The 26,978-nt window shown below is 35.5% G+C and overlaps 1 protein-coding gene across 7 annotated transcripts in view; it reads right to left on the bottom strand.

The window, feature by feature from the left end:
- Positions 1–9,929: 9,929 nt before the first annotated feature.
- Positions 9,930–26,978, bottom strand: part of LOC150088024 (protein Fe65 homolog) — a 437,915-nt gene continuing 420,866 nt past the window's right edge. For 5 of the 7 annotated variants that reach the window (XM_090370536.1, XM_090370537.1, XM_090370535.1 and 2 more), the window contains 2 exons: positions 18,553–18,627; positions 9,930–10,398 (listed from right to left, as the gene is read on the bottom strand). In XM_090370536.1, the coding sequence (XP_090226662.1) occupies positions 10,327–10,398; positions 18,553–18,627 (147 nt within the window). In that variant the 3' untranslated portion in view covers positions 9,930–10,326. Of the gene's footprint in view, positions 10,419–18,552; positions 18,628–26,978 lie in introns of all 7 variants that reach the window. The other 2 variants (XM_090370539.1, XM_090370541.1) reach the window with 2 other exon arrangements.

Here is a 26,978-nt window from a genome sequence, read left to right as displayed (position 1 = left end):
ATGCAAAATTCTACTGCAGCATCCTGAGGTAGTTAAGAGAAGCCGTCAGGAGGAAACGTCCAGAGAAGTGCCGCACAAAGAATTGGGTCCTTCACCATGACAATATGCCAGCCCACATATCTCTCTCTCTCTCTCTCTTGCTGTGGCGCAGTTCTCTGCATCCAACAACATGACAATTGTCTCCCACTCCCCTCATTTCCAGACTAAGCCCCCCTGCGACTTCTTCCTCTTCCCAAGAATGAAAATCAAGATGAAGGGTTGAAGAGATTTAAAAAGTGTAGAGGATATCCAAACCAAATTGCAGGCAGTGCTGAACACTATGACGAAGGACTTTCAGGATGCATTCAAATCATGGGAGAAATGCTGGGATTGGTGTTTATCCTCTCAAGGGAAGGTGATGGTGATGAATAAGACACAGTGTGAGTCTAATTTATTTTATTTCGGGAACTTTTAGGTAGCACCTGGTATTTTGGTAGGTAAATGAAGTTTCTTCCTTTAGCTATGTAGTGACACATTAATGCTGTACAAATAGTAAATTGCCTTGCAATTTTCTTTCAGACTTCAGAATTGAGTTTTATGGGGTTTTTTTAATAATTTGTACAATATAAGAATAAGATATTTTGTAATTTTATCAAAATTACAAATTTTTTGGGGGGCTAAATCGATAACAATACCCTATGAAACAAGAAACAGCTGTTCTGTTTATTGAGTAGAGTGGAAATGTGATGTGTACATAAAAAGGTGAAGTGGACAGAAAGAAAACATTAAAATAAGCAATATAAAATACCATCTGATCATATAAACCATCTGATGGCCTAGTATTATCAGATGAGTCAGGCAGGATGTTCTCAGAAGCTTTACAGAAGCATAACTGATTATTTTACAAACAGGAAACTTCAGTAACTTCTATGGTATCACTAGGAATACATCCAGAGGCATACATTCAGGGTTCCATCCTAGGCTCATTCATGTGGAACATGGTGTTAGATGAGTGGCTATCCCTCAACTTTCAACATACTATCATGGTTTCATATGCTGATGATCTGGTCCTCTTGGTTGGAGGACCAACACAGGCCAACCTGCTCCAGTGCTATGCACTGGAGCAGCAGGCAGACTCAGTTCTTTCTGCTTTCTCTGAATGGGTCAAAACCAAGACTCACATAAATATTTAGGAATTATACTAGATCAGTGATGGACTTTCATACCACAACTCAACTATGGGAAAGTAAAGATCAAAGAATACACCTAATGCTGGCCCATGTCACCAGGATTGACTGTGATCTCAAAAGGAGTGCTTGTTGTTTGTTTATTTGGTTTTTAGGAGCATTAGCAACTAAGGCCATATTGTTCTGGGGATATGTGGTGGTCATTCCCTGACCTTTCTGCATCCTCCGTATTTGGTGGTCACGGGCTCGAACCCTGGTCTAATCAAGAAGCGTGTGCTATGCACTGCTGCTCCTGCCCATCTGGCTACGGAGGCACCCAAAAGGAGTGTTCTTCAGCTGATATACAAAGCAGTGTTCTTCCCTATTGTCTCCTATGGGGCCCATTCAGGTTCCAATGCATTACCAAAGTGACATTTACTATTAAGCTCAGCCAAATAAGGCACCTGTTCCTTCTTCAGATGACGAGAGCATTTAGAATGATATCGACACCAGCACTGCAAGTAATTTCTGGATGCCTCCCACTAGAATTGTATATAGGCTTCTGTGGGCTAACATATTACACAAGACTGGAGTAGGATATTAAAACTGAAAGGAAACTACTATGGCATGAGGTCCATCTCCTCTAGTAAACAAGATGGGATGTCACTAGGAAATTCTTCCCAGACATCAGCTTCTTCTTCAAAAATACCCTGACCTGGCTCAGGTTATTTTTGAAGACCAAATCTAGAATTGATGTACCTAATCAAAGGATATGGACCTATCAAGGCAAAACTGAAGGAATTTGGTCTGACACAAGACCAGTGCCTCTGTGGCGATAAAGAAGAATGGTTACATCATGAGAGACTGCAACATCTATCTGAAGCTGAGAAAAAATCTACTATCAGACAACAATCTCCCATCTCTCATGCCTATCAATGACCTTATCTCCACCAAATAGAGATTCAAAGCTCTCCTCAATTATGCCACAAACCTGTTTAACCAGTGATGTCTCCTGGCCCCCCTCTTGACTTCTGCAACTGAACTTCCACATTCCTGTTTCCTGGAGTAGAGTCCATGCCTGCAATCTCCCACTTTTGGAATGTTGTCTCCCCAAGGCAGCTGTTCTCCTGCTGTTTCTTTAATGCTATATGTACTTTACTATCTATCTCTAGAGCTCCTTGCCTACTAGTGGCCTTCAGTACTCCTGCTCATCTGTGGAACATTTTCCCTATCTGTTCCCTCTTTGTCTCCTCCTCCTCCTTGCTCTGCTGGGCGAATGGCTCTGTCAAATGCCGGGAGGTTCCTTCCTAGTGATTGTATGGTAATTAAGTGACCATTCGAGCAACACAACAACACACTACTCACATAACTCATACCAACTAGTTTTTCAAAGTTGTGCAGCATCACAGAGTACTCAATGTGGATTTGTGGGAAACCACAGGAACTCCCTGACAAACATGCTATGTCCACTGTTTCTTCTAGAAAGTCATCAGTAAAAATGGAACTGTCATTTTTCTGTAAATCCATACAAACTATTAAAATCAAGAATTAGAAAAGGGTTCATAATCTACTATAAAACAGTGATTGGTAGGAGTACAAATACAGTACTTTCTTTCATGGAGTAATATCAACAACCACAAACTGTACAAAACAAAATCAGTAATGCCACACAATGTGTCAGAGTTCAAGAATAAATCAGGATGTTATGTAATCACTGCACATGCATAAACCATGGTAAGTCAAAAAAAGCAATAACAAACTGAAGTGCTGATCAGTTTTTTCTATATATTAGTATACATCATGTGATTGAGACTTCATAAAAGTGATATATAACATTACACAAGCAGCATTATCTATGATCATAATAAGTGCCATGCACTGTATTTCTTATATTATACATATTAGATTTACTTATAAAAATCAGCTAGAGTCTATTATTCTTGTAATATTTATAATGATTTCATTAAATGTGCAAGAATACTTGAGTTACAGTTCTCAGGATGCTACTCAAGTTGCAACTCAAACAGTGAAGTAAAAATATCTACTTTCATCTCTAAGGCATTCATATTAATTTTAATTGTTTTATGATGGCTACTAATTTACAATAATATGTTCACAAGGGAAAAAAATTGTGTAAATAAAAAATTCATCTGGCCTAGTTGCAAAACATTTTATTGTCTGTGTACAGTACACTACAGACAACCCCCGTAGTGGTTATGGTGACATATAACCTACAGGACAGAGCAACTAGCTGCAATGACAAGGTACAGGATACAAAAGTTTACAAACTGCACAATAAGGGAAAAAAAAAAAAAAAAAAAAAAAAAAAAGAAGAGAGAGAGAGAAAAAAAAAAAAAAAAAAAGATATAAATCACAAAAATACAAGTATCTAGAGTAGTACATCAACAGGTTTCCGAACCTGCATTAGTCCTCCCTGTAAACTGTTTTCACAAAATGCACATAATTACTAGTTTTGGTACCCTCCCCGCTTATTCCAAAGAAATGAAATCTGTATGGCACTTTAAAAATTCAAGATTTCCTGCCAGCTTAGTCAAAAGCATCTTAAATTTTTTAATAACTTTTTAAAGAAAAGAAACAGAATGGGATATCAAAAATTATCTGGTACCATACCAGCAAGTTGAACTGAAAATTTTGCTTCAAAATTAGAACTTACAATAATAATGATCACTTCCAGTTCACATTCACTAAGAGATATACAATCAATAATATTTTGTCTAACTTATTTATTTACCTTCAGTAAGTAATTAAGTTTGAAGCAACTTTTAAATTACCAAACCCTAGTACTTCTGAATACACACAGATACCCTATGGTCAGGTGTTTTTGTTTCTTAATTTCTTCTGGCACCTTTACTATACCCATATTTCTGTTTTCAGTAAGTGACAAACTTAAACCTGTAAATATTTCTGTGCATACATTATTAATCATATTTGATAAGTTTTCAAATTACAAATACAGTATATTACCTAAACTGAATATAAACTTTTGTGCCTTCAACTATTGCCAATGTCTTTAGTATGATTATCTTCTACAGAAATTAGGAAACTAAGTAACAAAGATGCTGTCCAATTAATAATTATGGATATCTTACAGAAACTAGCCCAGTTTGTTTTACTATGTGCTTGACCTTAAACATTTATATATAATAGAACATATGCTTTTAATTTGTATCGTTTTCTACACTTTTATTTTATATTTATTACTTTTAAGCAATAAAAGTAATAAATATAAAATACACTGACAACAAATAATGCAATATTTTGAATGAGCTGTCGATGAATTCTGGAAATCAATTTTGTGTCTATTCATTCTGAAATTTAAAATACATATGTACTATATACACTAACAAGCATAATACATTGAATTAATCTTAAGACACATCCCTCCCTACAATGAACTTTATCACAGATAAAGCTTTTATTATTGCCTTGCATATATCAGTTCACATACACATGCAAACGTGCACACAATTTATATAAAATTATTCAAAGATGTATACTTTAAAATTGTCTACTAAAGCAGATTCTCCCAACTACTTTAATGTTTTTTTTTCCCCCCATATAGTATATTTTATTTTTTTCAAATAAGAACATGTTGGATATTACTCAATAATCTTACAAGAACATTCCTATAAGCACATTTTTTGCTTGTAGGAATGTTCTTGTAAGATTATTGGGTAATATCCGTCATGTTATTTGAAAAAATAAAATAAATTTCAGTTTTTCAGCGAAAGATTTTACAGGCTCACTCAATAACCAACTGAGATAAGCATTTTAAAAAGTGCAATTAGCTGAATTAGCTGCTATATATATATATAACTAAGCTGGCAGGAAAAAAAAAAAAAAAAGAAAGAAAGAAAAAATTAATTAGTACAGCAAATACTTTACAAGATTTTTGTTTTAGCTATAACATTATGAAACATAATTACTGTACATCCCTGTGCTCATCTGTTTGCACAGCTGATACTGCTGTAAGTACAACAAGATTTCCATTTATTCTAACCTTCCCTTCCTCAAGTACATATGTGGATTCAAGCATCACAGATGTTACCATTCAACAACATACATAAGTATGTATACACACACACACACACACACACACACACACACACATATATATATATACATACAAACGTGTGCGTGCACACACACAATGCACCCATCCATACATGCACACCCGTGCATGCACTCACACTTAAACAGCAAGATCACTTCTTATACAATGATAATGAAATTTTCATTAGGGATAAACTGGTCACCATGTGGCTTTAGAGTTCAGAAATATGGTGACTCCTCTACTCTTTACAGATGGATGAAATCTAGTTGCACTTATGTTGAAGACATGCTGGGCACTTTCAAATTTTGGGAAATTTTCTTGAAATTTGTTTTGGGAGGGAGTGAGCCTAAGGTTATATAAATACTAGCAGTCTGTACTTCATGACAATAAGCAGCAGTTCAACACTGTTAAAGGTTTGAGAAGATTGCAGTAAGTACATGACAACAACAATAACAACAAACGGTTTGGGAAAGCTAGCCATTCCAAGTACAAGTGCAACCAAATAAAGGTTGTTTTTCAAAATCCACATGAAGTATTCAGAGCAGAGCAGGTACCTTTGTCAACTTCAAATTGCATTGTATTGCATTCCTTATCTGTTTTTAATAATTCTACAATCACAAATATACTGTTCGTAAAATTGTTCCTGCAACCATTTATTTAACACATCTCTTTCTCTCTCTTTGGGAAGCAATATAAATTACAAGGATATAACATTTATCTAGAAATCTTAGATTTTTTTTTTAAATGGTAGTTTTGAGTGCATACATGTATAGAAAAACTCTATACAGAAAGATGCAAGGCTGTTTTCCAGTAGAATATTTATGCTTTTTTCCTCTTTCCACATTCAGTTAATAATATAGCAACACACATTTACAAACCACAGTTTTGCTTGATTGCCAGCAAGGGAACAAAAAAATTAAATACTTCATCTCAAGAGATAAAAGGCATGTTGAAGAAATAATAAAACCACAAACGTTAAAAATGTTATAAAAAGTTCTGGTCCACAAATATTTAGCTTTTATTTTGCTTCTTGTTGAAAAGGGCAACACTGGTAGTCAAAACATTTCAACACAAGCTGTTTTGCATTAAATTCAAATATTATATTTGAAACTTTGCATTGGTATACAGTTACTGGGTTTTCTGTAAGCTGTGCATAATGTCAAGGCCATATATGATGTTAAACCAGTCTTTACTATAAAATGCATATTGCTTTACAAATATCGCCTAGAAATAAGCAATATTTACCATATAACCTTCCAGTGATAGAAAAAGTGCCCTAAAGAAGCATCACAAAAATTTCACAGAAAAAATACATATATACATATACATTCTCACACACACACACACACATATATGCACCATCCAAATGCATGCACACACAGAGAAATCATTTGGTATTTAATAAAATCTATATAAAGTATCTTTAAATGATTTTTTTTCAGACAATGTTGAGGATATGTGAATATCTTATTCTTTACAGTAATGACTATCCTATAGGATGAAAAAATTATAAGTTTTAAATATATAATGGATCATTATAATAGTTGGTTAATTCATCCTCATTTTAAATACTGAATTAAATGATTAATATGTATGATCAGAAAAATGTGGAATCTTGATAAAAATGTGCAGCTTATCACAATTTTTATATGCTGCACTTATGTTTGTAAAAAAAAAAAAAAAAAAAAAATTAACGATATATAGTAACAACTTCTACTTGGGATATGAGAGGCAACAATAGCTAAACATTTCTGAGGGGGAAAAAAAAAAAAAAAAAAAAAAAGAGAGAGAGAGAGAGAGATCAGAACTCTCAGCATTTCTGAAAAAAAAAAAAAAAAAAAAAAACTATCAGATGTGCAATTTTATTTTCAGAAGGATGAAACTGGTGCATCGGAACTTTAGTAAAGAAATAGGAAATATTTATTTGATGAAAATTGTGAATAAGACATTTTCAGTTGTTGCAATTATATTTAGTCAATAAATTTTGAATATTACTGGTGAATATTATTACTAAAAAAATTTGTAGTTGGTAATATGATTTTTTTAAGCAACAAAAAAAAAAAAAAAAACCCAAATAAGATATAACTTGTATCTGATTTTGTACATGCTATGATTATTTATCCTAAAATATAAAGTATGCAGTCCCTGTAGATCCCTGTAACTTAGCAAATAAGAACAAAATGAGATATTATTCATAAAATATCATGCAGATAAAGTGTCCTAATAAATTAATTTCATACTTCATGAAATGAATGACAATATAAGAATAAGGCAAACTTAGGTGGAAAATAAATATCAATAAATAAACATTTAAGGAAATTTCAGCTTTTTAATCTCCCTACCACACCATAAAGAAAATTGTGTAAAATAAATATTAATCTGCAAATTTAAGAGACTTTGCATAATAAGCTATTTGTGATTAAAAAAATTAGTATTTTATGCTAATTTTCCATGTGAAGCAAGGGATAAATTTCATTTTATCAACCTATAGTTAAAACTAAGATGTGGGCAAAAAATGCTTAACCCTGTGATCAGTTAGAAGGACAAAATCCCTTTAGCTTTAACAGAGGGAGCACATTAGACAAAAAAAAAAAAAAAAAAAAAATTTAAACACTTGCTATAACATTGCATTGTTAAAGGAATCTTCAAACACTGCTGAATTCAAAATTTATAGTAAGAAAGGATTCAAATTCATAATTCAAAGGAAGATTAAAATTCATTTAAGAAAGTTTTCAGTGAAAGATTTTATCTATCTGCAATTTCATCTTTTAAAGGGTGAGATAAACTATTGTAAGTAAAAAGTAAATATTTGCAAAGTTGGATTAATGAAAATTTCTAAAAAAATTGTGAATAAGATTTAGAATTTAGAAGATACTAAAATAAAATTTTTGACAGAATATTGGTTTACACTGTAAATAAAAAATCAGACATAATGACTTAACAGAAATAAGAACTGTGAATATATTATTTGAAAATGATATCACATAGGGGAAAATCTTAACACTAACCATATGCTGAGAACACAAAATTTATTCTGTATTTATATTAAGTATAGAAGGGGGCATTTTGGGATAATTACTTCTGCTGCACTGTTTCTTTTATCTTTACTTAAATTCACTGTACCAACATAGAGGTAGGGCTGTAAAAGAACTGGCCTGAAATAAAATGCCTGCTAGATCTGTATTTAGTAATAATTCTGTTTTCTTTTCATGTTTTTTCGACACAGGATTAGTACTTCTATTTTAATGGGGAATAAAAACTATTTCACTGAATATTGTATGGCATAAATGTAAATATATACAAAGTGTGGATTTGGCATCTATGAATAATATATCCAAAAATTAAAGTGGAAAAACGAAACAAAAAAATCGTACACTAACTACAACCAACAATTATATATAATAACTTACTACTGTGAGGCACACTTGTTTGATAAGCATGTAGACAATTCATATTAGTATATATTTATTATTTATCAAAGTGACTGCCTCTGTCAACTTTTGAAATAATATTTAAATTTATTTACAAAAACAGCATCTCCTTTTGAATTATTCCCTTTATCATAACACATAAAGCAGCTGGCTTTTCTCCTTGTGAATTATTTTAGTACATGAGAATGATATGAAAATTGAAAAAATATAATTTATACTTAAACAATTTTAAATTTGATAAATTACAATGTATTATGGATGCAAATATACAGCACAGTGTAGAGCAGTTTTAAAGATTTCAACTTGAAGGTGAAACAAAAGAGAAATAGGCTATTTTACAGAGCTATCAAACTTAATATTTCAGTAAACCAGAGAGAAAGAGATGGAAAGCATTTTGTACGTATCACTAACATGGCAGTGAAAAATAAGTACACTGTGTTTTTACAAATTCTGACAGTATAAAACTGTACCCGTAATTTTTCTGCATGATAAGATCAAAATGCAAGATAGAATTCAGCCATAAATATAAAATAACATCTACAATATTATGACAAGAATTAACCTTCCATTCCAAGTCAATTCAAATGATGCATAATTATATACTGTATTCACATAAGAATCTTCTAAAGATTCTTCATAACCTCAATGTCATTTAATTCAGTAATAAGCAAAATAAAGTAACAAGATCATAAAAATTTAATATGCCATAATACAAAAAATATATTCAACTGCACTCAGTTCTTCTTGCAACAGCAGGTGACAGAATAATAAAGTAGCTTATAACTATGAATTATCTGAACTCTATCTCATCTCGTTTTTTGTATATAGTTTCCTTATAAATATTCATTTACATAAAATAAATATTAGTCTCTGAAAATTTAAGACACTTTGCTTCACAAACTATTGTAAAGTTACTTAAGTTTAAAGTCCAGTTAAGCTGGCAGGGAATACTATTTTCTAAACATCACAACACTAGCTGCTAATCACTTTAGTTCTAAAATTACAAATTTAATTAAGCTTTCTTCAGTATTTCTGAATAGCAGATACTAAATATTAAAACTAATTTTATTACAAAATTCACAAAAGAAACATTTTTAAAGGTATTGGTACAATCTATGGAAATGGCAGTTCATAGGATGTCCTAGACCAGGATATTGCACTTATAATTTAAGATTTTCATTTAAAAAATAACATCCATATTTACCTATACATATTTCTTTCATCAGTTCTTCTTGAATGACATAAAAATTACTCAATGTCATCAGAATAAATGTGAAAGTCTAACTCTTAAATGATATACTACACAAAACTATGATTCATTAACACAGCTTTTAGCTTACCATATGTTCCAATGTTTACTCTATTTTGTTTTCAATCACAAAATACATTACTGATATATTTACAGAAGACCCAGTAACAACCTCTTTTGAAACACCACTTTGGGTGATGAATCACAACAAACTCTTCAACTACATTCAAAATAGTGGCACCAACACAAGCTGCCCATTCATAAGACTGTCAACAGGGGGAAATCTCTAGTTACTTGGTAAAAATGCTACAGTTAACTACAGCACTGTACAGGGAAAGAAATGCCAACACTATCTGTCAAAAAAAAAATATATATATAGTCCTGGCTGGATAACATTGCTAGAATAGCTGCCTCAGCAAGCAGGCTTCATGATTCTGCATTCTTCGTGAGGCGGGTGGTCAAACTGCCCAGCATGCTTCGTATCGTTGTTGCTATACCCTACAAGGGAGAAACTGTTTCTGTTTACACTTAGTATAGAGAAGTGATGACACTGTCAGTTCTAACAATTTCAATATCTGCATACATTTAACCTCTAGAAAGGCATGTAAAAAAAAAATAATAAAATAAAATAAAAAACACCTACAGGTTTGTTGTAGTATGCTTGTTACCATTCAGTATTTTTGGAAAACAGATAGAAACAGTTTAAAATAGGGAACTTGAAAATAAATTTTATTCTTAATATTGATACTCTACTGTATAATAAGGACAAATGATACTTTTTATTAACTGCAGTCTTGTTATAAAAAAATCCCAATTTGCTTTCTATGCTAGTGGATCAAAGCATAGTAAAATCAAAGCAGAAACCAGAACTCTGTTTAATATTAATAGAGGTGAGGGCATACAGTATATTTTGTATATGAACAGAGCCATAAAGAATTTTTACAGCTATACTTTTCCAGATTAAAATAATCAGTGATGCAGGTCAAAACTGACCATGCTGAAGGAATATTAAAATTTATACTGACATAATTCTAATAGATAATTTTTTTTTTGTTTTGTTTATTAATGGTTGTTAGAATACTACAATGCGCCCACTAGAGGTTTAAAAGACAAAGCCAAGGTTTTTTCAATAAATTCTAAACCTGATGTCTTAAAAAATTTCAATGAAATATTAAAAGTAAAAGAGAAGATTAATCATGAATTAGTTTTATAGTGCTGTAGGCAGCACCAAGAAAAGAAGACACCATAAGGGAAGTTGGAATTGTTATCTTCCTTATTATAATATTAACTTATTTGTATCATCTTAAGAAAGATAATAAGTAGAGAGCCACTACAGGTAGTGCACTTTAAATTTCTAAGGCGGCTTAAGCTGCACCTTAGGCACACAACTATAAAAATAATTTTCAAAAGAAATAACTCGTATTAAATGGGGATATGAAGGAGTTTGAACATTGCAAAAGATCATAAAATTTTGTACACTGATAGAGTTTAGTAAGCTGAAGAAAGTGTGAAGAGCACTTTTGCTCAATACTAATTATTTGCATACAAAAACATAAAATCAATAGTCTATGAAAATAATGTATGAATACAACTGGAAGTCAATGTATTAATAATTAAGAAGACATTTCTGCTATACAGTCAGTCCTCGTATAACACGTGTTTGCACTACACAAATTCGATCATACACGATTTATAAATAGGGGAACGATATCTTAAATAACACGAACCAAATTTGCTTATGCACGATTCGCCTTTGTGTTTACAAGAAATGGCAGCTGAACGCAGAATCACCCCAACCGAACGCAACACGATAGGAATGAAGAGAAGATGCTGAAAATGTATTTATGTTTTTTATATCAGTGAAGGGGAAACACATTTCACCATAATAATGTAAAAACCAACACAATTCCAGCAATCAGTATAATCGCAAATTCAATTAGATCGAGTTTACTACCAGTTTATAACAGATTCTACTAGCAGAAATGCAAAATGGCAATTGTTTTTATTGTTTTATGGTAGTAACCCCTAGAAATGTGCGTTAGTAACAAGTGAGGTATTAATAGTGTATCTCTGCCTTTACGGTGTTGTTTATTCAGTTGCTACAGGCGTGCAGCTTTGTTTATGTGTATCAAGCGCTCCTCATTTTGTAATTGTGCTTTATTCCCTAAAAATAAGTAAAATACTTTAAAAAGTGTGAAAAGGAAGCGTCCTGGTGAAGACACTGCAGATTCAGAGAGAAAAAGAAAAGCAATATCGATAAATACAAAGGGTACTAGGAAAGTTTTGCAATATGACGCAACAATGAATCACAGGAAGCTGCTTGTTGCTGCATGTTGAGACATGTTCATACGTGCATAGTAGCCCCCGCGCCAAGTCAATGGGCTCAGTTATTCATTAGTAGTGAGAGTGTAAAGTGCTTGCGATGGCATCGTGGTCACGAAATGAGATAAGGACAGTTTTGCGGTATAATTTCGTGCGTGGTTTAACCATAGACCAGTGCTTAGAAGAAATGACTCTTGCACTAGATGATGATTGTCCACATCGTACAACGATATTCAGGTGGTATAGAGAATTCCAAAGGGGAAATTTCATTCTGGAGGATTCTGAGAGGCCGGGAAGGCCACGAACGTCAGTTACGGAGGAAAACGTTACTGCTGTGAGGAAAATGCTTGACGAAAACAGGCGAGTGACCTACCAACAGATAGAGGATACTTTGGGCCTAAATGCACCAGCAATTCGTTCGATTCTGCAAGATCATTTGCACGTGAAGAAACTTTGTTCTCTCTGGGTGCCACATCAACTGACTGAAGAGCAGATGACACGACGTGTGACTTGGTGCCGGGGGATGTTAAAAAAGTTTGATAAGGGAGAATCTCGGTATGTGAACAACATTGTGACAGGTGACGAGACTTGGCTGTACTATTACGATCTGCCGACCAAGGCTCAAAACAAAGTTTGGGTCTTTGATGATGACGACACACCCGTAATTGTCAGAAAATCCCGATCTGTAAAGAAGAAAATGATAGCTGTATTTTTCAAATCGAGTGGAATTGTGGAACGTGTCGTTTTGGACACGCAGAAGACAGTCACAGCTAAGTGGTATACTGAACAATGCCTGCCTAAAGTCATTGGATCTATGAAGAACCTGCGGCCAAAGTCAAGAATGGACACCTGGTACCTCCATCACGATAATGCTCCAGCTCACCGCGCCAAAGCCTGCACCGAATATTTGACCACGACAGGACTGAAACTTCTCGAGCACCTTCCCTACAGTCCAGACCTTGCTCCCTGCGACTTTGCACTGTTCCCGCATGTGAAAATGAAGCTAAAAGGGAGGCAGTTTTCCAGTGATGAGGACCTTCTACGGGCTTGGGACAACGAGTGTGCTTTACTCCCTAGTGAAACTTGGCAGAACTGGTTTAAAGGTTGGTTTCGGAGGATGGAGAGGTGTATTGAATGTAGAGGAAATTACTTTGAAAAAATTAAATAAACAAAGCTGTATTGCAAAACTTTCCTAGTACCCTTTGTAGAGACGGACTGAGTCAAAAATTCTTACCTGGGGAAATTTATAGTGGCCTCATACTATGGTTTATGGCCAAAATCACACCGGCCTCCGGCCCACCGGGGGTTTCCCCGGTAAGGCTTATGGCCAGTCCGCCTCTGTCGATAGAGAAAAAATATGAAATTGTGAAACGCTTTGAGCGAAATGAAAGACCATGTGATATTGCACATGCTACAGACCTAACCTAAATGAGGCAACGCCGAGAATTACAAAGAATGCAGAGAAAATAAAAACAACTTTCATAGCAGGAATAACTTAAAGTGTAATTAAAATCCATTAGATTAAGACACAAAGAATTGGAAGAGATGGAACGGCTGTCATCTGTTTGGATAGAAAATCAAACAAAAAACAAGTATTCTTACAATAGAAGCAAAAGCATTAGCAATATTTTATTACGTAATAAAATACGTATTTTATTACGATTATTTATTGTTTGGTAATGTTTTGGTTACAAATGTGTGTTCAATCTTGGGTGGTCGGCACTTAACCCTATTTTTCCCATAGGGCCTGTTGTTTATATTGCACGATTTTGCATTGCACGAGGGTTTCTAGGAACACAACTATCGTGCTATACGAGGACTGACTGCACATACTAAACTTGAAAGCTTAATAACATTAATTAACATCTATCACCACATCTTGTAGCACCATCTGCACTTAGAATGCAGTTCCATTATATTGTTAAGTGTCCAGGTGCCTTTATAATGTCAGTTAGTGGAATGTGGATGAAAATGGATAGGGTTTGGGGGGTATATTAGTAGGTACCTCTGTTGCTAAGGTGATCATAGTGTTATGTGATTTGCCTGTAAAACAAAGTCATTTTTTTATGTAATTGTAATTTGCCTACTACTCATTAAGATAGCTCTTTCTTCAATTCAGTAGTAACAACATCCACATTATTTTTCTTGTGATTGCACAGGTGAAGATTTCTTTGACTAGCATTGGAATGTTTTATATTAGTCATTTATTATTGCTAAATATAATGAAAATATTATGTATTTTAGCTTTATTCTGAGAGTAGATATTGTACTTACTTTTATATTACATTACAATGATTTTCATAATTAAAAATGACAGATAATAGCAACTTAGAAATTGAAATTTCTCTTGGAAAATGAGGTTCTAGGTAAAGAGATATTTCCAATTTAATGGATAATACTAGTTCTAATGACAATAACATCATCTGAACATGATTTTAGTGCAACTAGACAATCTGCCATCTTGAAATAGAAGTATCCCCAATCAGGGTGCACCTTTACTCCCCCCCCCCCAAAGTACTGTAAATTTGTTTTGGATTACTGTAAACAAATAATTTAATTAACCTCCATGTTAATTAGATAACTAAACAATCTTGAGGCCTTAATTCTTGCACCTTTTGCATTCTGTACAAAGCAGTCTTTTTTGCCTACTGCTCCTGGCACACTAAAAAAAGTTACATTCCAAAAAATATTACAATCCATTCAACGATCCATGCTGCTGCCTATGAGTCAGGGTGGAGACAGGACTATCTCCACCCTGGCACTACAAATTGTATATAGTTGTCTTCCTCTTGACTGTTTCCTGATTTACTGAAGGCTCACTTTTTACATTTGCCATACTACTCAAGTTGAATTCCAGGGAATGTCCACTCTGATCCTAAGGCTCCCATCATTGCTAGAACTTGTCACTTATTTGTTGTCAGGAATACTGGTCTGCTTCCACCACCACTTACCCAGAAATTTCTTCCCACTGTCTCCTAATCACTAAACATGGTTCTCTGAACTACAAAACTTTCCACATTTAACCACTCCAATTCTCCACTGTTCATGTAGTTGCAATGAATGTCCCCCCCCCCCAATACTATGACCTTCATTAAACTCTTTACTGTTACTGTTCCCATGTTGCACCTGGAAATGAAACACAATCAAGGACTCACTTTGTCCAACTTTTAAGTCTTTGCCCCAGCATCTTTCACTAGATGTAGATTACTTTTTCAGTTCTAAATTCTTCAAATTCTACTATTCCTGCTCCTGCAATTGCCACTGCTCTCACCCTCTATCTTCCTACTGCCAGTAATACACACTTTAAAAACAAAATAAACCAGTGTGTACTGGGGTATACACTGGTGAGCCAAAACATTATGAACACTTACTTAACAGCATGTTGGGCTGCCTTTTGCTGTGATAACTGCTTGCACCCGGTATCAACTTCATGAGACCACATGGACAATGGTGTGAAGTTCTGGCATGCAGTGGTGTCAATGACAGTCAGTCAGTATGGGCACACGAACAGGTCACCTACTCTGTAAGCCTATCTGCAAATGTCTGCTTGATGGATGGTGTGTTCAGAAATGTTTCTCTGTGTGCCCTGTTTGCAGTCTGCCATTAATAGGTATCATGAGCTGTCTGTTGTTCTGGACAGCATGTTCTAACTGCCATGCACCTCAACTGTCAACCACTGGTGGTCTTCCCCTCCATCCTGGCACATAGGGGGGTTGTGTATCCCTCTTCAGGCCATTCCTGCCACACCTTCACTGTGGCAGCTGAGATGCTGGCCCTCACCTTCCTGGCACTGAAAATCATCCCCCATCTCCCCCTTTCCTTATTGCATGGGCTTCGTAATGATGAACGGACAGACACTACCCATGCAATCACTATATATGCTGTGCTGATTGGTGATGTCACTCCTAGCTGTTGTGGGATGCAACTATCTGTGGGGACAGGGGTGGTCATATCGAGTTTACTACCAGTTTATAACAGATTCTACTAGCAGAAATGCAACTGGAAATTGTTTTTATTGTTTTATGGTAGTAGCCCCTAGAAATGTGCTTGGTTATTGAATTGGTTATGTAATAAATAAGTAATTATTCTATATTTCCTGTTTCGAAATACAGTTGAAGCTCTATATAACAACCCTCAGGGAATGAGAAAATAGTCATTGTATTGGAAGAGCATTATATTGATTGTTCAGAAAATAGCATTAGGTTAACGAGAAATTGGCCAGGACCAACCACATAGAATGTTATAATGTGTGGGACATTAAAAAGAGAGCTGCTATAAAGATCTTCAACTGTATGGAAAGCTTACCTATAGTATATGTAGCACATTTGAAAAATTCCCAGAATTGCATGCTCGTATTTAAATGGTTTGAGTTATGGGCGAAAGGTTTTGTGGGGTGGTGGTGCACGTACATATGCATGCCTAGTCAGAACTGGCTCGACCACTTCACTTATGTGTCACAGTTGACTGATTATAGAATGTCGCAGTTGGAACAGTGCTAACATCAAGTTCTTTAAATTTGGGAAAAGTGCTAGAGATGATGCAAATATTACAAAAAGTTTATAGGGATGATGCGTTGAAGGAAATAGGTTTACAAGTGGTTTAATCAGTTCAAAAATGGGCAGGAAACATTGGAAGATAAACCTTGCAATCATTATGCAAGATTTTGGGATGCATAGTGTGTGGGTGCAGGTTTGTTCCATGCTTGCTGTTGGTCAATCAAATGGACTGCAGGATCCAAGCTTCATAAGAAAAGCTGTCACTTGGGATGAGAAATGGTTGTTCGCCTGCAACCTTAAGCCCCAAGTGGAATCCAAGTGGCACACAAGAATATCTCCATGTCCCAAGAAGTCATGCAATAAAATCCAATGTCAATCACACTGATAGTTTTTTTCAACGATGAGGGTATAGTGCACCATGAATTTGTGGCTAGGGTGAGATGCATTATTACTGCTTACTACATTGAGGCTTTACACTGTGTGAGAATGTGAGGCAAAGGACCTCAGAAATGGAAGGATGACTGGATCCTGCAGAATGACAATGCGCTCAGTCACACGAGATGGCAATTCAGCAGTTCTTAGCTGTGAAAAAAAAAAAATCAGTCAAGCAGCAGCCTCCCTATTCCCCCTCTGTACAGTCTGACTTCTGACTGTTCCGTAAACTAAAAATGGGGCTTTTGGGTCATCATTTTGCTACAGTGGATGACAAAGAAAATGCTGGAGTGGCCATATGTGCACTATAAAAAAAAAAAAAAAAAACAATTTTAAACAATGTTTCAAAGCTTGGCAAGACCAATGGAGCATGTGTGTTACAGAAGGAAGGTGATTAGGTTAGTAAGCCCAACTGTTCACTCAAACTTAAAACAGTAAAATTACAGGAACTTTTTGAATATACATCAAGCAAGGACTTCTTACTTAACTCTATTGTAATAAAACATATTAATTAAAATATACACAATTAAAAGCATGTTCTTCAAATTCATATTTTCTTGCTCTCCACAAAACATATCAAAGTTTCATAGTATATAAAATGATAAATAAAATGCTCTTAATTCTATTTAGTTTGGATAATATAATACAATATAAACTTGTATTATCTATATATTACAAAAAACAAGAGTCCAGTACAATAAATTATAGTGCAATTATTTGTATAGTACACAATATAACAAAAAATATTGTAAGAATAAACCAAAACAAAACAATGACTAGAGATGTAAAGTACCTCAGTGTTGTTATACATCTGTAAAACATAATCCAAAGAAGTTCCAAACATTTACTGTTGTTGCCTGAATTAATTCTGTTTGAAAAATTTGCATGTGTTTTTGTACATACATTTTCATATTGAGAATGACTAAGAAAAATTAGCACTAAGAAAATCTCATTCACTAGTCCTCTGTGACAGTATAGTGGTTTCACCACTTGTTTGGAGAGGTCTGGGTTCAAGTCCCATTGATGACTGGAGCAATTTGTAAAGGTCTCTTCAATCAGGGCTGTAGATAGCTAATCTCAGGCAGAGGAGTAAGTGGGGCTCCCCATGAGTTTTTCAGTCTACACAACAGGCAAACCAGCCCACGAACATACACTTGTACAGACGTAATACACAATGGAGCAATATCGCCTAAGTCACTGATGCTTCTGAACACCACTTACTATAAAACATACTAATTAATGAAGATACACATCTGCAATTTAAAAAAATAAATTAAATTGTAAATCATTGTTTATACAATACTTTTATACCATTTGGTACAATATATGCAGTATTAATGCTTTGTATTATCAGGCATAATTATTTAAATTCTGTTTATTGACATTTAATGATATTCCTTACTTTGTTTTCTGGTGTTTCTGCAATTTTCTTGTCCAAGAACTGTCGATGGGCATCCAAACACTTTTGATATCGTAGCTGTAAGAGTAAACACAACCCAAATTTTTAAATTATTTACCATAATAGTAAAATAATTTTTACAAGTATATGGGATGTGATGAGGAGAGATCTGTTTAAACTTCATAACTGAACTTGCGGTGGCTGAGCAGAATATAAAAATCACGATATGCAAGACAGGAAAAAAAAATTACTTGACTGAATTTGTTAGATACCTCAACACTGGATAAGAAAAACTATTTTTGTAACTTAAAATGTCTAGAATTTTTCAGTGGGTGGTATTTTTCCTATTAAGAAAGAAAGCATTTTTTAACCATATTTATGTGAATTTTTTTGTTTTGTTTTTATCTGTGATTCATCATTTTTCTGAAAGGTCTATAATACTTTGCTTTCTATTGAAGAAATCAACTTCAAAATCTACACAATTATTGATGCACACAGTGAAAAATATGTATTGAGTTGGTATAAGTGCTTCAAAGATAGACTGCATATCACTGAGGTGATGCAAGATCTAGAAAACTTTGAGCATCAACAGATGAACTTGTCTCCTGTATCAGAACCATTATTCAGACCAGTCATCAAATAAGAATTGAAAGTATAGCTCAAGATGAAATAGCATATGGTAGTGGCTGATATTTTAAACTTGAAAATATAATGAATTTCTTTGTTCCCAAGTTTATAACAGCAGATCAGATGGAAATAAGAGTTCATCATCATCCAAGTCTGTTATACACAGTAGGTGTAATAGTCACTATTAAAATATAAAAAATCAGTCCTTATAGGTTAGCACTAATTTCTTCCATGCTATCCTGTTTCCTATTAGATCATTCCCTTGGCATTTGGGCCTATTACCATTCATTTTTGCTTCTCACTTTTCCAATCCTTTCTAAGTGCCCATACCATTTTAAATTTAGTTAATTTATGTTTAAATAGATATTTGTTACTCCAAAAATTTTTTTTTTTTTGTCATTTGCAATATAGTTTTGTCATTACTTACCATATTTTCCGGCTTATAAGATGCACGGGCATACAAGACGCACCCTAGTTTTGGCCACATATTTTGGAAAATAAAATAACCCTTCTATTATCCTTTGATACTGTTTACGGTGAAACTAAGAAGCGATCTTTTACCGACTGATATCAGGGGGTAGGTATTAAAAATAAAGTAATAATAATAAATAAAATAATAATAATAAAATTAAATACGGTAATATATTTTTCTCAAAATAATGGTATACGCTTGGGTAAATGTTCGATCAATAATGAAATGTTTGTTTCTGAAAAAAGCCGACAGAAGTAACGTAACAGAAATTCTTACTCACCCTAAGACAAATACGGGCATCACTTTCTCTTTGTAAAAGACGGTTGGAATTGAAAAATCCTGATCCAGTCTAATTAGCCAGCCATACCACAAAAGCGCGAGATCATATTATAGAGGAAGCAAACACATGGGAAAATGAAACGAGTTTTTACTTCACATCTGATTGTGAAATTCATATCACGCAGATTTCAACAAATTTTCCACGAAAAAAAGATTACTGGTATGTATTGTTGCCATAGATTGTAACCACTGATAATTGTTAAAAATATATTTCAACAGATAAATCTTAAGTAAAATTGGTGTGAATTTCAAAGGGAAGTTTTCAGAACTCATTTTACAGGCACTGCGTCATCGAAAATGCATTGCCGATAGTCTTTAGGCCTAATCTAACATTGACCATATAAGACGCAGGGTGATTTTCCGAGTATTTCTTCGTGAAAAAATAAAAAAACATGTCTTATAAGCCGGAAAATATGGTACATCTGCTCTACTTATTTTTCTTAAAATTCTCACCGCCCAAGATTCTTTCATCAATTTCTTTATTTACCCAGCTGTCAGCTCCATAGGTTAAAACAGCCTTAAAAGCTATGCTATAAACAGATAATTTTCTCTTTTCCCTAATTTCTCTATTTTTCAAACCAATTTGTTTAGTTGATCATCTTAAACTTCTTGCTTTACTCATTTTCATGTATAATTTTCCATCTTTATTAAGGACTGTTCTGACTGTTCCTAGATACACAAAATTAGTATTTTTCCTCCTCTCCAACTTCTCAATAGCTGATCAAGAGGACTTTGTACAGACCTGCCATACAGACCTCCCACTGTACAAGGCAATGGTCAGGCCACACCTAGAGTACTGTGTACAGGTCTGGAGGCTTCATTTTAGGAAGGATATAGAGTTGCTAGAACGAGCACAAAGAAGGGCAACAAGATTGGTGAGGGAACAAATGGGTGCTCTTACCAAGAAAGGCTTAAGTTCTGCAAGGTGATTTGATTGAGGTGTATAAGGCGCTGAATTGGGTTGAGCAAGCTGAATGCTGATGGGATTCTTCCTCTTGCTCAGATTAAGAACTTGAGGGGGCATAGATTCAAATTAAGGAAAGACAGTTGTAGAATGGATTGCGGAAGTTTGCCTTTAGCCAGCGGGTGGTTGATTGGTGGAACAGACTTCCATCTTTCGCTGTGAAAGTTGGGAGCCTAAATAAATTTAAGGCTGAGCTGGACAGGCATTTGGAACAAATGGAGGAGGGAAATGGGAGGGTTTTTTTTTTTTTTTTTTTTGGATGATGCTGCATAAGCTTGCTTTCTTGCATCATATGCCTATACTAATGCTAAGGAAGGATTACCAAAACACAATGAACAGAAATATTGGCCGAATACTCCCCCCCCCCTAATGGGTTGCTCTTCTTCAACAACCACAACTCTGGTACTAACAAGAAAGGATCAGAGGCAACTATACTCTAGAAAGATTACTGAAAGACAATGAACAGAAATACTGGCAGAATACTCCCCCTACTCCAGGGGTTACCCTCTTCCTCACCACCCATAATTCTGGTATTTACAGGAAAGGATCACACTGAAAATCTACAAGAATCAATAAACAAGTATCCAAAACAGCCCAGATCACAAACCCAGTCTGTACAACTGATGTTCTGGTGTCCCAGAGTCTAGAAGCATAATCACAATAGTTTCAGTCATTTAAGCCTCCCTCCTAAGTCCTTGGCAGACAAGAGGAAACATCACTGATCTTCAAGCCAGTGGTTAAAGTATTCCCCACATTTACATAAACTCTTTGCCTCAGGACTCCATTATTATTAGCATTTCTCAGTACCACTGTCTTCAATTAGAATAGCATCATGTAGTGTCAATTCTGGTTTAAGTTTTATTTTATGTTAATGATTGATTATGTAAATAAAATTGATTATGTATTACCCATAGAAAAACGAAACACTTTCCCAAAATATCTCAATTTATTAATGTTCTTATGTTAATTTAAACAAAGTTAGAATTCTATTATGTTCATTCAATGTAGTGTGTGTGTTTTTTCCTAGGAATACTTGTTAATAATGGATTTAATCAGGATTAGAATTGGTTGCATGATTTATTTTTCCATGGTTCTAGTGTAATTTAACTCCAAAATGGTACTGTTGATCATCATTAATCAACAATACTGTTGATTAATGATAAGTAAATTTTATTTCTGTTAATATTATTATTATTTATTTTATTATTATTTTTTTTTATGAAAAATGAGAAATGGATTGCTAAGAAAATACCCCAAACACGAGAAGTATTAGAACCTATAGTACTTAGTACCGTGATTGGGTTGGAGGTTGAGAAGAAAAGAGAAGATATTTGTTGACATTACACTTGAACTTCTGTAGACTGTAATTTTTAGGAAAGACATATGAAGGAAGGTTGTTCCAGAAAACGGCAGTTGAATGAATAAACGAAGAAGATGAAAAGTTGGTTCTGTGAGTTTGAAGTTGGACAGTAAATGGATGTTGGTTGGTGACGGCATGTGTTCGGACTGTTTTGAAAGAGAGAGCAGGAATTATAGAAGCCCATGGAAGTATCTGTAGAAAAGGCATGCAACAGAAACAGTACATCTATGAGGACAGTAAGTGGAGAGACTCTGTTAGATATGAGTCATTAATTAACCTAACTTCCCTCTTCTGAATGGAATCTAGAAGCCTGAGAGAGGGGTTTTGGGGGCACGCCCCAGATGCGGGAACAATATTCCATAGTAGGGAGGATTTGCAATTTGTACAGAATGAACAGCTGTTTGGAAGAAAAGTAACACCGAGAGTGAAAGATAAAACCACAAGTTATTTAGCAAAATATGCATCAAACCAATCTTTTATTTAAAAGATCAATAGAAATACCTAACAGTTCTGTTTATTCAGTAGTTAGGTCCAAACAACTTAATAAGAAATGTTGAAACTGTGAACTAACTCGAGCTAGTAGTTCGCACGGTGTCCAACAGATGTCGAGTATTGCTGTGTTTCCCTCGAAAATTTTAAATATTCTGTGGCGCACAGTTTGGGAACCACTGTTTTATGCAATAAACATTTAATTCCATAATCTTTTACATGGTATACATTTAAAAAGTTATATAAAAGGTATTTTTAAAATTCTTTATGGACATTCCTGAAGGTCAAGGACCAATTATAATTTTTCCTATTGATTATTATATTCGATTAACGCATTTCTGTTTTGCGCGATGCGCTCGTGGGACCAATTAATCGCGTTAATTGAGGGCAGCCTGTACAGGAATTTTTCTAGAAGAGATAAGGGGGTGATTATACCCTTGTATGAGGCAATGGTCAGGTCACACCTTGAGTACTATATACAGGTGTGGAGGCCTCATTTTAAGGATGTAGAGCTGCTGAAACGAGTACAGAGAAGGACAACAAGATTAATGAATGGAACAAAGGGTTGCTCTTATGAAGAAAGGCTTAAGTTTTGCAAATTGCAGTGTCTGTGGAGACTAGGCACCTGCGAGGTTGTTGTTGTTTTTTGGTGCAAGGGCCATATTGCACCTATCACCGTTATGAATGTTACATATGCATGGTGATTGTGATGGCATTACTCAAAAACGATCATATAATTCGATCTTTTTTGTAAAGTGAAAGAACTCCAGCAGATTAGCGTCGTTACCTATGATGTGGCAGAGTGTCATGGGTTCTTTAAGGTTTGGCAGAAAGCTAAAAGAGACTTGGTGGGCAGTGGTGTATAGAGTACACTCAATAAGAATATTCTTCATTGTGAGTGGACAGTTGCACTGTGTGCATTGTGGAGGATCATTACCTGTAAGGAGATAAAGGTGGGTAAGATGACTGTGGCCAATTCGCACTCTGGTTAAGATTACTTCCTCCCTCCTGTTTATATGGAAACTGGAGGTCCACGGTTGCGGTTCAGGTTTTATTTGGCGGAGTTTATTGTGCGTTTGGGCTTGCCATTGAATTCTCCATTGTTCTTTACACATTCTTCAACTGTTACTTTTGTAGTCAAGATATGGAACGTAATACTGTGATAATTCTCTGTCGGATAGATCTTTAGCGGCATAATCTGCACATTCATTTCCTGGTATCCCAGCATGGCCTGGGATCCAGCAGAAAATGGCCACTCGTTGGAGTTCTTGAAGATGCATCAGTTTGGATTTTATGAGCTTTATTAAAGGATGTGTTCGAGAAGAATTGTTCTGTAAAGATATAATCACACTCTGGGAGTCCGTATATATCATGCTTTTATGGATGGTCAGATGGAGGATATTTTCTACTGCAAGTTTGATGGCGCATAATTCAGCTGCATAGCTGCTGCATTCATCGGGAAGTGATACGGAGAAGGTTTTATGAGGGAAAACGGCTGATGCATCCACTCCACTCTCAGATTTTGATCCGTCAGTATATACTTTTGAAAAATGCAGATAATTTTGTGTGCGGGCAATATGGAGTTGTTGTATATTAACATTTGCAAGAGAGTGTTTTCCCCAGTTTAGAAAATAACTGTCACAGAGTGGTTTAACAGACATCCATGGGGGATCCGTACTACTTCAATCTTGAAGAATTTTATCAGGATGTATATTCCAAGCCGGTCCTTGAGGTTGTCACAGACATTCTCTCAGATATGCCAGACAAGCTGTACTTGCTACCTGGGAGTCTAAAACGCTGATGGAACTGATATTCGGGTGACACTAGTTAAGTGGACCCAATTTCGGCAAAGTCCAGACGGTCTGTGACAGCCAAATCCTCTGGTTGCACATTCACGATGGTAGGACTGTTAGTAATCCTGGGTATAACCTCCATGCACAAATACATGGTGGGTGACCACCCAGGTGTGAACCAAAGTAAGCAGGGGTTGAAGTGTGGCGCCCAAACCACATGAAGGAATGCCGACCCTCTATGCTACCAGGCAGTACTAGGTGGTAGATGACTCTCATCAACCGGTGAATTACCACCACTTTGCTTATTGGAGGCCTGAAGTGGTGGAACCCATGTTTAGTCTCTAGAGCTAAGTTCCGGTCAACCCTTCCCTATCTCTTCCATCATGCAGTAAGATTGATGACTTTTGAGGTTATGTTGAACGTCGTGGCGAGATCCAATATTCCTTACATTTCGAGGGTCCAGCTCTATAACGGTGTTCGCAGGCCGGCCGCTAGTTAGTACACTGGACCGAACGTATTGGTAACTCACTAGGAGGCTTCTGGATCAGCTAGTGTATAATCTTGCTACCTGTACTCTGCCAGATAGTGACTGGAGGAAGTCCGAGTAGTGTGTATGCGGGGAGCATTGTCGAGGCCACTTTATGTCAAGGATCTGGGTATATTCATACAATGTGTATGCCATATCCAAAAATTTCATTACTTCATACAGCATGTCCCAAACAATTTTTCTTACCATTGAATACACCATGAATTGTCAAACTAATAGAGCAAGCTTATCTGCAAAAAGATCTAAACCTCCCAAGGACTTCCTAATTCATTTCACAAATATACGTGGTCTCAATTCTAATCTCAACGATGTCCATTTCCACTTGCAGTCTGCCAAACCCCATGTACTTTTTCTGACAGAATCTCAGTTATCGGTTGATTCAACTACTGCTCATCTCAGATGCCCAAATTATTTGCTGTGATTCCTTTCGCCTCAAAGGTGGAACTTGTGCATATGTCCTTTCTGATATTCCCTGTCAGAGACTTGGCAATTTGGAATCTCCTCTCTTTGATCTTCTCTGGCTTAAAATCTCTCTACCTCATTGTGTCAAATTCATCTGTTGTCTCTACCGTTCTCCCAACTCCACTAATCACTTGGAACTCTTTGACTTCCTCTCTTTGCAACTTGACTTTCTCCAGTCCAACTTTCCCAACAGTGAGATAATTTTCCTTGGTGATTTTAATGTTCACAACTCCAGCTGGCTTCCACTTTCTAGTCACACCGACCCAGCTGGTCGAGATGCTGGGGCTTTTGCAATTACTAATGACCTAGCACAGGTTGTTCATTTACCTACAAGAATACCGGACAATCCTAATCATACAGCCAATACGCTTGATCTTTTTCTCACAAACAACCCTTCTAAGTACACGGTCGAAGTGAGAGGTCCTTTAGGCACTTCAGATCACAACTTGGTGATTGTCTTTTCTCCAATGGAACCTTTATCTCATGGCTATTCCCAACCTCGTGTTGTTTGGCATTACAAGAATGCAAATGGGATGACCTGCGAGACTTCTTTTCCATGGTCGGATTACTGTTTCAAAACTTCTAATGTCTACGTTTGCTCAGATCATGTCAGTGAAATTATTCTTGCAGGAATGGAATCCTTTATCCAAAACTCCACTTTAATTTCTCGTCCTTTATCTAAACCTTGGTTTTCCAATAAATGTGCTAAGGCTGTTCAAGAGAAGAATGTTGCATATCGTAATTGGCTTGTTTCTAATTCTTCAGTGTCATTTTCTGCTTACACCACAGCTCGCAACAATTGTAAAGCAGTTATTAATCAGTCCAAACTAGAGTTTGACCAGGCTAAGAGTAGAAAACTTGCTTCTTGCCCTAATGGTAGCCGAGCATTCTGGTCTCTTGCCAAAGCGATTGGCCGCAACTTTTGCCCATCTCTGCTCCCACCTCTGTCAAAACCAGATGGTTCTGTTGTCACTTCAGCCAAGGATAAAGCTGACCTGCTAGCATCCCATTTTTCTTCCAGCTCATGTATTAATGATCTTGGTAAAACACCTCCCACCATTCCCAACACACTCCATTCAGTGCCTCCAGTGGTCTTCCGTCAAAAGGATATCAGAAGGATTCTGATGAATCTTGATGCTAAGAAAGCTCCAGGTCCTGATGGTATTTCTCCACTTGTTCTCAAAACCTGTGCTCCTGAACTTACTCCTATTCTTTGCCGCCTTTTTTCACTTTCTTATTCCAAAGGCGTTTTTCCTTCTGCTTGGAAATTTGCTCTTATCCAGCTAGTTCCTAAAAAAGGTGACAAATCCCTCCCATCCAATTATCGTCCCATTGCAATTACTTCTACTCTTTCTAAAGTAATAGAGAAATCAATT

The sequence above is a fragment of the Mastigoproctus giganteus genome, chromosome 3 (genome assembly GCF_048544385.1).
Source record: "Mastigoproctus giganteus isolate SK-2022 chromosome 3, ASM4854438v1, whole genome shotgun sequence".
Taxonomy (NCBI): domain Eukaryota; kingdom Metazoa; phylum Arthropoda; class Arachnida; order Uropygi; family Thelyphonidae; genus Mastigoproctus; species Mastigoproctus giganteus.
This window is presented reverse-complemented; position numbering and strand designations above follow the sequence as displayed.